The 11,652-nt window shown below is 45.5% G+C and overlaps 1 protein-coding gene across 2 annotated transcripts in view; it reads right to left on the bottom strand.

Annotated features, from left to right (window-relative positions):
• Positions 1-11,652, bottom strand: part of Vsnl1 (visinin like 1) — a 119,818-nt gene that overhangs the window by 13,865 nt on the left and 94,301 nt on the right. Inside the window, exon 3 of one of the 2 annotated variants that reach the window (XM_028772233.1) lies at positions 566-781. The exons of the other annotated variant lie outside the window; for it this stretch is intronic. Within the exon in view, the coding sequence (XP_028628066.1) occupies positions 566-781 (216 nt within the window). The remainder of the gene's footprint in view (positions 1-565; positions 782-11,652) is intronic. 2 annotated transcript variants of the gene reach the window in all.

Genomic DNA, 11,652 nt, shown 5'->3' with positions numbered 1-11,652 from the left:
GGAGGGGAGGGGAGGGGAAACTGTGAGAACTCTAGAGGGGCGGGCATATCCAGCAGGCAGCACAAGAAGAAATGGTGATTGATGACCTAACCAGAGCAGTAGGTAGAGGAATCAAGGGTTTTCACCAACACAACTGGAAAAGATCTCTGGATTCCATTGAGTCTTACAGGGGTCGGGTGGGATGGGGTGAGGGGGCCCCACAGCTGCTGGCTGCACTGGGCTCTGACCCAGTTCAAAACGGTTTAAGGAAGGGATTGTCTTGTTCAGCAGGACCCAAATGAGAACTAGAGGCTGACCTGCTAATACCCTTCGCTCCCAGAAAGCTCTTTGTTGCTGTTGTTGTTGTTGAAGGCCTTGTACTGAGTAGATGGCTAAAACACCAGTTTTATGTTACAGGAATGCCCTACTTTTGCCTCTGTGACTGCCCTGCCCTGCGCTACAATGGGCTCACGGTGGGAGAAACCAAAGCTTGGTGTGTAACTAGCAGGGCTTGCAGAGAGTGAGAGGAACAGCTGTCTAGATGGCTTCTGTGAGATCTTCCCTGTGTCCCCTCTCGAAGACTCACCTCGATAATCTCCAGCATCTCCACCCGGGTGATCTTGCCGTCACCGTCCAGATCGTACATGTTGAAAGCCCAGTTCAGTTTCTGCTCAAAGCTGCCTCTGGAGGTGATGGACAGGGCACAGATGAACTCTCGGAAGTCGATGGTGCCATCACCGTTCTTGTCGAAGGTGCGGAAGGCGTGCTGTGCGAACTTGGAAGCGTCTCCATAGGGGAAGAACTGCAAAGAGAACATGAGTCACCGGTCAGAAGCAGGAGTAAGTACAGGTGCAGAGAGGCCCCAGGGTAGAGTTAGCATCATGAACAGGCAGAGGCTTATACCGTGCCAGTTACAGTGTATCCTGGCTATGGAGCATGGTTGGAGACTGTGTGAGCCTTATCTGTCCAGCAGAATGCACTGGGCCAATGATGATCAAGGAAAGGGAGGCAGAAGGGGAGGCCTTCTCTCATTCTCTTTGAGCACAGGTATAGACTATTTCCTGTGGAGGCATGTGGATTGATGAGGCCCCCAGTCATTCAACACCTTGTTTTTCTGTAGTTCCTTTAGTCACCTCCAGGGCAGGACAGAGGCAGGTAACAGGCCACATGGGGTGACGCAACATTTTCTAGGTTCCTTTAGGGTCACCACACCACAGGATGCAGGGACCAGTTTTCTGCCTCTGTCTCTGGTGTCATGACACAGTGTGTCACCTCCCTGGGTGAGAGTCCAGTTGTTTTTTTTTTTTTTTTTTTTCTTAATACAGGGACTTTTCCTTTGCAGAGCAGACATTTAAAAAGCCATTAAAAATAGAACATGACTAGGCTTATTGTGAGAGACATAAAGAGCTTTCTTCACAGAGCCAGCAGGCAACAGGCTGTGTGGGTGACAGAACGGACAACAGGAGCAGAAGAGAGGACATCTATGATAGGGCTAGGGGACCTTGAGAGCCAGTTCACAGTGGTCCTGGTGCCCTCAAAACAGATCCCAGGTGTGCCACAAACAGCAGGCAGTGCTGAGCACTGACAACCACATGTATCTCAAGACCCAAAACAGAAACAAAAGCAAACAGCACTGTCCAAGTCATGCATGGAAGGTCTGTTTGCATTCTGGATGAATATATTGTAAATACACATTTGGCAGAACACCAGGTCTCTTCTGTTCCTGCCCTAGGTTTTGCTTGACTGGAAGAACCGTGTGAGCAGTCACTACTTGGATGGCCACCAGTGTGCCCTCTTTAGCCTATCTGTCCCCTTGGCCTCATTGCCCCTGGGGCCATGGATACAATTGTATCCTTCCCTGCTAGGTTCTCCTCCACCCTGCCCACCTACTTCTTCCTGTTCCCAGAAGCACACTGGAAAGTAGATGAGTTTCCTCCAGGTCCATCAGGTAAAGGGACTTGCTATTTGACACAAGTTTGATTCAAGGGCTCCAGGTAAAGGGAAGAGAGAGAACTGACTCCCAAAAGTTGTCCTCTGACCTCCACCTACATGCTGCAGCACCTGTGTGCCCACACTCATGTACACATCATATATCACCTGCAGGCACACATAGATTAATAATAAGATATTTTTTTTAAATTAGTAAAAGAAAATTTGCCATAGAAATAAAATAGGCCTTTTCATACCAGGATTCTATGTGTATGACCTACACAGAATTATAGGGGTGGGGGACGCCACTACAGACTGTGTTTAGTACAGTGTTCCCAACTTGTGGGTTGAGACCATTTTGGGGAAGGTTGTAGAACAACCCTTCCTCAGGAGTTGCCTAAGACCAAAGGAAAACAGGTGTTTATGTTATGATTCATAACAGTAGCAAAATTACGGTTATAAAGTAGCAACAAAAATAATTCTATGGTTAGGATCACCATAACATGAGGTACTGTATTAAAGGGTCACAGCTGGGGGCTAGAAAGATGGCTCAGTTGTTAAAAGCACTGGCTATTCTTTCAGAGGATGAGGGTTCAATTCCCAGCATCCACATAGGAGCTCACAACTGTAGGTAACTCCAGTTCCAGTGTCTCTGACATCCTCACACAGACATATAAGCAGGAAAACACCAATGAACATGAAATTAAAACAGAAAATTAAAGGGACATGGTGTTAGGACGGTTGAGGACCACTGGGTTTAGTAGCTGTCACTTCTCTATACTGTTCTTATTTCTGTCATTGTGTAGTAAAAATCACCCCAACATTTAGTGGCTTAAAAGAAGGGCAATTGTTTCATTTTTCATATCTTAGAAGACACAAACTTTAAAGCTACTTAGTGTTTTCACCATTCTTCCCCTTCCCTCAATTTCTTTTGAGACAGGGTCTCACTCTGCAACCCTCCTGACCTGGTACTCACTATATAGACCAGGCTGGCCTTGTACCCACCTGCTCCTGCCTCTCAAGATCTGGATTTACAGACATGTGCCACTACACCCGGGCATCAACCTTACTTTTATGTGGTCCCGAGGGCCAGCATTGGCCTTTGTTTCCTTGCTCCCTAACTGTATCCTGTTTCTCAGAACCTCCTCTTATCAGTACTCAATCAAAATTCCAAGGTTTCTTCTTTGAGTATCATCCTGGTTGCTGGAGATGCAGAAACCAACAGCTTGAAATCCTTGTGTGCCTGGACCACGTAGTCATTGTGGAGATCATTTGGAGTCTGCCATGATTTTTTTTAACTGCTAAGAGCTGGAACATGGGGTGAACAGAGCTCAGGAGACCTGGAGAATGGGTTCTACAGGGAAGTGCTTACTTCCTTGTGGCCCGTTCAGTAGGATTCTTATTCTTATTCATCTCCCCTCTAGCTACTGAGGGACTTGAACATGAGGTCTGGATGACGGGTTCTGCGTGTGGGAAGGAGGAAATTCATACCTGACACATTCTAACGTGCACGCTTGCTCTTTGTGGGTCATGGGCACCAGTGGAGGTTGTCCCTTTATAGGCAGGTCCCTTTATTGATGCGCTGCTCTACTTGTAGGTAGGGCTGGTGCTTGAGACCTGGCCCTAGAATGGAGCAGAACCAACCTTTCTAAGAATTCCCCAGGATCTCTGCTGCTTAGGGTGGTTTATCCAGCAGCCTTTATGCAGTCACCAGAGAGCCCTGGGCACTTTTCTTTTCCCCCTCATTTCTGGCAGGATGGTATTTCCACTTTTTTATGTCTCTCAGCAAACTTTTAAGTTAAGGGATAGCTGACAGCTTTATCTAAAAATAGCCGGGCACTGTAGGTCAGTATATTAAAAATTAATTTAGAACTGGAAATTCTTGAGAGGAAAAAATCGATCACAGATTTTGGACTATAAAAGTTACATATGCCTTGAAGAGGGTCTATTTACTGACTCTGGTGGCCCATGCATTTTGCTGTGGAAGTGCTGGCATGAGAACTGTTGTGTGTCTGGAGTGACCGTTTCCTCTGAAAACTCCGGTCATGTTCTGAGCTTTTCTTATCAGAAGATATCTCTCCTTTTGATGGCTTGGTCTAACACCAGACGGATCATTATGGAAAAATGGAACCACAGTATACTCAATCTGTTTAAGAAGAGAGCAGGAGCTTGAACCCTAACCTATTTCTCTCAGTGAAAAACAGGGGCTGAGCATGGTTTTTTTTTTCTCTTAATAATACTCTTGATTTCTCCCAACTTCCATATATATTACTTCAACTTCTATATTAAGTATTGATACGGAAGTAATTTTCATTGACTGAATTTTTTGTTACTATTTTAAGATAGGGTTCCCCTGTAGCCTAGGCTGGCCTTGGACACTTAATCTGTCTGCCTGCTTCCATCTCTTAAGTGCTAGGATTTCAGGCATGCACCACACACTGGCTTTTGAAACGAGCATTGAAATTATACCTATATGTCTGTATAGGGTACTATTGTTACCTCATTTAACCCATTTAATAGAGCATGGTATTATCAAATTTATTTTAGATCTGGGCTGAGGTGGTACACTCAGGAGGCAAAGGCAGACATATCTCTATGTGTTTGAGACCTTCCTGGCCTACAGTCAGAGTCCCAGGACAGCCAGGGCTACACAAAGAAATCTTGTCTCAACCTCCTCTTGCCTCCTTTTATTTATTTATTTATTTATTTATTTATTTTGATGGGTAAGTAGTCAAATCTTGAAAGAGTTTGTACAAGATGTAGGCTATAAGAAGCAGAATTTGAACTGAGATCCACCGAGACACTTCTACCACACATTGTTATTCTCGTAATCAGGAGTTGGCTGAGGAAATAAACATGAAATCCACATTTGTTGAAGTGTTATATAATTCCTAGCTTCCATCAGTCCCAAAGCCTGGAATGCTCTGCTGTGTTTGTCGCCACCTGCTGGCAGTATGTTTGTGCTTCAGAGAAACACTAAAAATGAAATCCAGGATTATTTTTAAGACTGGTTCATTCTTTAATTTTAAAAACATTCTATGAGCAGCTACTATGTATCAACCTTGTATTAACCGTTGGCAACACAAATGGAAACAAACAAAGAATTATATAGCATTGTAATCTCAAGTGACATACATCTACGAAGAAGGCCTAATCCTTCCCCAAACCAGTTCCACCAACTAGGGACCAAGTATCTGAATATTAACCTTTTGGGGACATTCTCATTCAAGTTACCATAAACTCCTCCACTATCATTAATGCTACTGGTCCAGCACCAGGCCTATCTGCCAAGTGCTGTGCCTTCCCCCCATCTCTCCCCTGCCCCTCCCCCCCCCACCACAATAGTCATGGGCTCACCTTCTGAAAAACCTCTTTCTTCTATAAGCTGCCTTGGTCGTGGTATCTCATCACAGCAATAGAAAAGTAACTACGAGAAGCTACCTCATAAATAAGTACAAAAATACAATTTGTATATAAATTCACACACGAGAGCAGTAAACACAAAATTATGAGTTTTAAACTTTAGGAAAATAAACATTCACTTCCTTTCACCTTACAACCAGGTTTAACCATCTTTTGATTTTCTGCACAGCCTAGAGTTTCAGGATCACACAAATCTCCGCTGTACCTGACAGAACTCCATAGCCCTGCCTGCCCCAGGGAAACTAATACTCAGGAGAAGAGAGCCGAGCCTAAGAAATGCCTGTGGTTTTTGCTTCTCTCTCTGGTAAAAACAGGAGTCTTTGAAGAACCAATTAGCTCTACAGCAGAAGCTTTTCCTGAGACAGGGGGTTGTCCCTGCATTTCTTTACAGCATTTACCCAGCAGTGAAGACTGAAAGGTTCATTACCTCTGAGAAGTGCCGAGGCCCCCCGCCTTTCTGTGCCTAACATAAGTAAGTCATGTCTCCAGACCACCAGAGTGGGCATAGAAATGGTCTCAGAGCACTAAGCCTTCCACACAGTCTGCTGCTGTCTCTCACTCAGCTCTCCTCTGCATCTAGCTGCTGATGGAGTATGTCTCACTTATCTGGAAGTTGTGTGAAATTTAGAGAGCATGGTGGAGTGTGTGTGTATGTGTGGTGGTGTGTGTGTGTGTGTGTCTGTGTGTGTGTGTCTGTGTCTGTGTGTGGTCATCTCACGAGAATTTTTTCATCTGGAAAGATGCCCACGTCCTCTTTCTGCTTCTTTGTAATGAGACATGTCGGAACCCTCTTAAATCCCTCAAATGACCTGAAATGGGCACTGCACAAACCAGAAGGAGGCCTGGACCTGCCCCAGCCTACTGTGATGGCTGATGCATTGTGCCAGGAGCATGTGACACCAAGGTCATTGCAGGGCTCAGCCAGCTCCCCAGCTCCTAGCTGAAGACGAACATACAGCCCTCAGACCACAGAACCGGATTCTGTATGTTAGTCAGCCTGGAGCAGAGGTCAAGATGGAACCAAGGAGAAGAGACCTCTGGGTGGTTGTGCTGCACAGGGCCATGGGAGAGGCCTGCACTCCACCCAACCACAGGGCTCAGTTGTTATTAAGATGACCTCTCACTGTCCATTCTGTTCTGTGAACTCAGATTCTTAGGTAGGATGGGGTGAGCAGTGCCTGCCACTGTGCTGCATCGCAGCCTCTTCTTGAACATCCACACCCCTATGAACACAGGCATAGTAATGGCTTCTACTGAGTAGTTTTAGGTCAATCTGACACATGCTAATTGAGAACTGCAATTAAGAAAATGCCTCCATAAATTTGGGAGCTCACTCTGTACACCAGGCTGGCCTCCAACTCATAGAAATCAGCCCGCCTCTGTCTCTCAAGTACTAGGATTAAAGGTTTGCCCTGGGGCATTTTCTTAATTAGTGATTGAGGGACAAGGACCCAGATTATTGTGGGTGGTTCCATCCCTGGGCTGGTGGTCCTGGGTTCTATAAGAAAGCAGGCTGAGCAAGCTTTGAGAAACAAGCCAGGAAGTATCATTTCTTCAGAGCCTCTGCATCTGCTCCTGCCCCCAGGTTCCTGCCTTGATTCAGTTCCTGTCCTGACTTCCTTTGGTAGTGGACAGATGTGGAAGTATAAGCCAAATCAACCCTTCCTTCCGCAAGCTGCTTTAGTCATAGTGCTTCATCACAGTAATAGCAATCTTAACCAAGAGGCGTTGGTACCAGGATAGTGCATCATGGCTGAGACAGAGCTTACCATGTTGTTTTGCATAGGATTGTGGAAGGACTTTAGGATTTTGAGCTAGAAAAGCCATGCAGTGTTGAGATCTCAGTGAGCTGTTTTGTAGGAACTTGGAAGATAAGAACACTGAGGGCAAGGCAGATGATGCAGGCCTGGCCTGTGAAGTTTGACAGGGAAATTTAGAGACTATCGGGACCATTTGTTATTTTGAATTAAGACTCCGTGGTTCTGGTCAGCTGGAGCTGAAGGACTGGCTGTGATTAACAAGATACCAGAAGTACTGAAGTGAAACCTTTGCTTTCCTGCTGGCCACCTGGAGCTGAGAAATTAGCGATGATTAAAAGGAGACCAGCCTCACTGAGATGAAATCTTCTGGAAAGTGTTTCCTGAGGGGCAGCACATAGAAGCTGTGTTCTCCACATGGCTCCCAGTTGAACTTGGGAGTGTAAATAGCCACCCAGGTGGTGCTGATTTTGAAGGCATAAAGGGATTATGGAGAACAGCTGAGGCTTGGCACTGTGTGGCAGGATGAGAGTCCCTGAAGAAAGTCCAGGAGAGGCTATTGGTGAAAGTTTAGCCCAGTTTCAGCAGATGACCCTAGCATTTTGAAGATGCCAGTACCATGGGATGGCCACCAAGAACAACATCAGCTGTGGGGTGGAGCCAGAAAAGTGACTCAAGCCCTTTGGAGGAACCCAGAGAGCAGGACATTTAATTTTTACACAGTTGGAGTGAGGTTTTGCTTTGTTCTTCCCTCTTAAAGGATGAAAATATTTAACTTATTTTTGGTTTTTACATGAGCCTCCACAGTTGAGAGATTTTGAACTTTTAAAAGAGATTTTGGATTTTTCAAAGAGACTAGATATCTTAAGGGAACGGAACTTTTAATATTTTTGAACTTGTAAGGCCTGTGGGAATTTTAAAAAGTTATTTACATTTTTAATTTGAGATCTTGGGGATGACTAAGAAAGAAAAGGTTGCGGTTCAACAGTGATGTGTTTGTGTGTCAATTAACAAGGGATCAACTGAAATGGCTAATTTTATGTCACCTTGACATAAAACATAAGCTAAAGTCATCTAAAAGGAAGGAACCTCAAATGAGGAAATGCCTCCATAAGATGGGGTTGTAGGCAAGCTTGGAGGGTATTTTTTTAATAAGTGGTTGATAGAAGAGGGCCCAGCCTATTGTGGGAGGTGCTATCCCTGAGCTGGTGGACCTGGGTTTTATAAGAGAGTAGGCTGAGGACGCCATGATGAGCAAGCCAACAACCAGCACTCCTCCATGGCATCTACATCAGCTCCTGCTCCCAGGATTCTATTCTTTCTGTGTTCCTGCCCTGACTTTCTTCAGTGATGGACTATGGATGTGGAAATATAAGCCAAATAAGCTCTTTCCTGCTCAAATAGCTTTGGTCATGGTGTTTCACCACAATGATGGTAACCCTAAGACACTGTCTCAGGAGTGGGGAGACTTCTTTCTTCATCTGACAGATGTCATCTCTAGGTCTGAGTTCATGTCCCTCACCCTGCTGTGGTTAGCAGGACACCTAAACCTGTGAATGAAGTGGGTTTGGACACATCTGTTTAGGCAAGTAGATAGCCATGAAAGGAAATCCCTTTCCTTTGCTGGCTCAGCTACTTTTTAGGAATTGGTGGTGGCTGCTATTCTAGGTTGAGTGATTAGCATAAGGTCATACCAATAAGATGTGTGAGGAGGTGTGACTGGATCTACCAAGATCTTCGTCAAAGCTCTGGTTGTCCCCAGCTTCAAAATCTATCAGCTGAAGCCCCACCTCCTGCATCAGCCCTACAGACAGGGCATGGACACCATCTTTCACTTTCTTTGCCTTGGCTATGTTGCACATCTGAGGCTCCTTCATGGGGCTCTGGCATTCTCTTAGTCTGTTTCTTGCTTAGCCTGTTGGGCTTGCCTACTTCCTATGTGATCCCTCAGAGGCTAGGGCTACGCTCAATTCTTATGCCTATTCTGGGAGCCGTGGCTCTTGTGTCTGGCTGGTCAGCTTCTCCTGTGGCCCCTGGTAGTGGGTATTAATGATAGGGTCTCTAGTGTTTTTCCTGCAGCTTGTATAAGCCATGACTAGTGCTGGAGTGTTTAGCAACCCTTTTGCTCCTGGGCAAGCAGGTGATGGGTGCTGGAATATGTTGCATTAGCATTTTTTGGGAGATATTCACAAACATATATTTACCTCAGATAGGGGACTCATGACAAGGCAAAGGAGGACTTGCTAAAGTTTATCTGGCTTATTAACAGAGCAGGGGTAAGGAGTTACCGAGTAGGGATGACCCCTAAACAATCACATCACTGCAAAGTTTTACCCCATTGTGGATGATGATCTCAGAGAGGCCGCTGTGTGGAGTCCCATTTGCAGTTAATGTTCTGTTTCCTGTATATCCTAACATCTTCTAAGATCACTTGCAGCTTAGGGGTAGAGAATAGGAGTAAATGATGCTTGGGATCCCAGTTGTGGGTCATGTGACCCACACCCTTCCTTCTATTATGGAGTATATACAGCTTCGTTACCATTATCATAGACCTACCCATCGTGTACTCTTCTGGTTACTTCCATGACTGCCAGGTCCAGGGTGTCTTTACTCCCAGAGAGGACAGAATGGTTATGTGCTCCCTGGAAGGAGAAGTCATATCCTAACAGACCTCAATGTATATACGATGGGCTGCTGGAGGGAGAAGCCATGTCATAACAGATCTCTCAGTGGACATCCCCTGGGCTGCTGCTTGACAAGTTCTTGAGGCTAATCAGGTTTTTAGTTTTGGCCACCAGCTTTTCAATTCTATGAGGTCTAACCCAGGACATGACTTCAATGCCTTGGCCACTCTGTTAAGTCCACTGACATGGGATACTCTCACCTCTCTCCTGCACATCCACTCTCAGGTCTCCAGTCAATTCTCCCCATAACTCCTGAGGACGCAAGGCTCCTATCAGGTCTCCAACTGCTGTCTGAATCTTTATGTCCAGTTTCTGGCCCTTTTCCTCAGACTTCTGTTATTCTTCGAGGCTCTAACTATGCCCTCTGGCTGCAACCCTGCTTTCTCTCTCTCTCTCTCTCTCTCTGTGTGTGTGTGTGTGTGTGCAACATTGTCCTGCTGCCACCATTGTTTGAAAAGCTTCTCTCTTCCCTCTGTCCACCCCCCCCATGCTCAGTTTTCAGCTCTTGGGTCAGATCAACCTGCTGCAGTCACTCTGTGCAGTCCAGCTGTTGATGACAGTTATCATAGATGTGAAATGCCCATAGGGCTTCTGACTTATGTCCTTGGTGAGCTAAATAGGGCAGTGAATGACTTTTGCTACCATTTTAATCTCTGATGCCTGGTACTAGGCCAGGCACACAATAGGTGTTCAATGAGTAAGAGACAGCATAGCAAGTTAGCTCAGACAGGTGGCACCGCTTGCAACCTTACCCAATGGACAATACAAGGAGAGAAGTGTGTTCCTAAGGCTCTGAAGTCAGCTGTAGGAAGGCTTACCATTTGCTTCAAGCCTCATTGTCATGACTACTTTAGTTGGTGATTCATGGGAAGATAAATCGTCCCAGAATAGCACGAGTGGTCTATCACGTGGGAGAGAGAGAGAGAGAGAGAGAGAGAGAGAGAGAGAGAGAGAGAGAGATCCCCTTAATTAGATATGGTGAGTCCAAAACCAGTTTCCGGTTAATGTGTTCACTCAATAGACACTCACAGGAGCCTGTTTGGATCTGGATCTAAGATGAGCTTGGCACGATCAGGAGGGAGGCCTTGCTGGAGACTGTGAAGGAGAAGCCCTGGGGTCTGCCATCCTGTGAAGGCAACTAAGCAATCATGGCAGATCCCAAACACCTGAGCTTCCAGTAAGGCGATGTTAGGGGGTGGGGCAATCGCCGTTCTCCACCCCAGAGGGCCACTCAGGTCTCAGAGTTGCTCCAGCTCCTTGCCCTTTGTAACAACATACACTGTTTCCTAATCGCGCCTCTCTGGCATTGTGGTGTTTTTTGCATTGTAATCTGCCATTTTTTACAGTTCTTGCAAATGACATTGGATTTTTAAAAGAAAACTGATCTTGAAGTAAGTTTCTCGAGAAACGAGTTTGGTTCTTGGCTCAGAGGACACATTAGGACTCGTGGCCTAAATGAGTTGGTGGAAGCTCCATAGAGGCTGGTTGGCGGGAAACCTAGACACCATCGTTTCCAGGTTTCCTTTCCTTTAGGATTCGTACCATGGGAAAAGGAATATCACCTAAGACTAAGGAAAGTTTTGTATTTTGTTCTTTATTGTATCTTCCCTTCCTCTCAGAGTTGGGTCTGGCACATTATGTAGGTGCTTTCTACATGCCTGTTGTAAGGATGCAACATGTTGTAGAAGAAAGGATGCAGGTTTGAAGTGACAGGGTATCAAGGTGTGGCTTACCTCTAAGACTCCTGTTACCCTGGATGTAAAGGGAGGGATACATCAAAGAAGCTTCAGGATTCCTTTCAGTTATAATTTTTAAATTTATTTTTCTGATTCTGAGTAAAATATAAGATAAATAGGTAGAGAAACAGACATACAGACAGT

The sequence above is a fragment of the Grammomys surdaster genome, unplaced genomic scaffold, assembly GCF_004785775.1.
Source record: "Grammomys surdaster isolate TR1022 unplaced genomic scaffold, NIH_TR_1.0 212, whole genome shotgun sequence".
Lineage (NCBI taxonomy): Eukaryota > Metazoa > Chordata > Mammalia > Rodentia > Muridae > Grammomys > Grammomys surdaster.
Note: the sequence above shows the minus strand (reverse complement) of the source record. Positions and strands in the feature narration are given on the sequence as shown.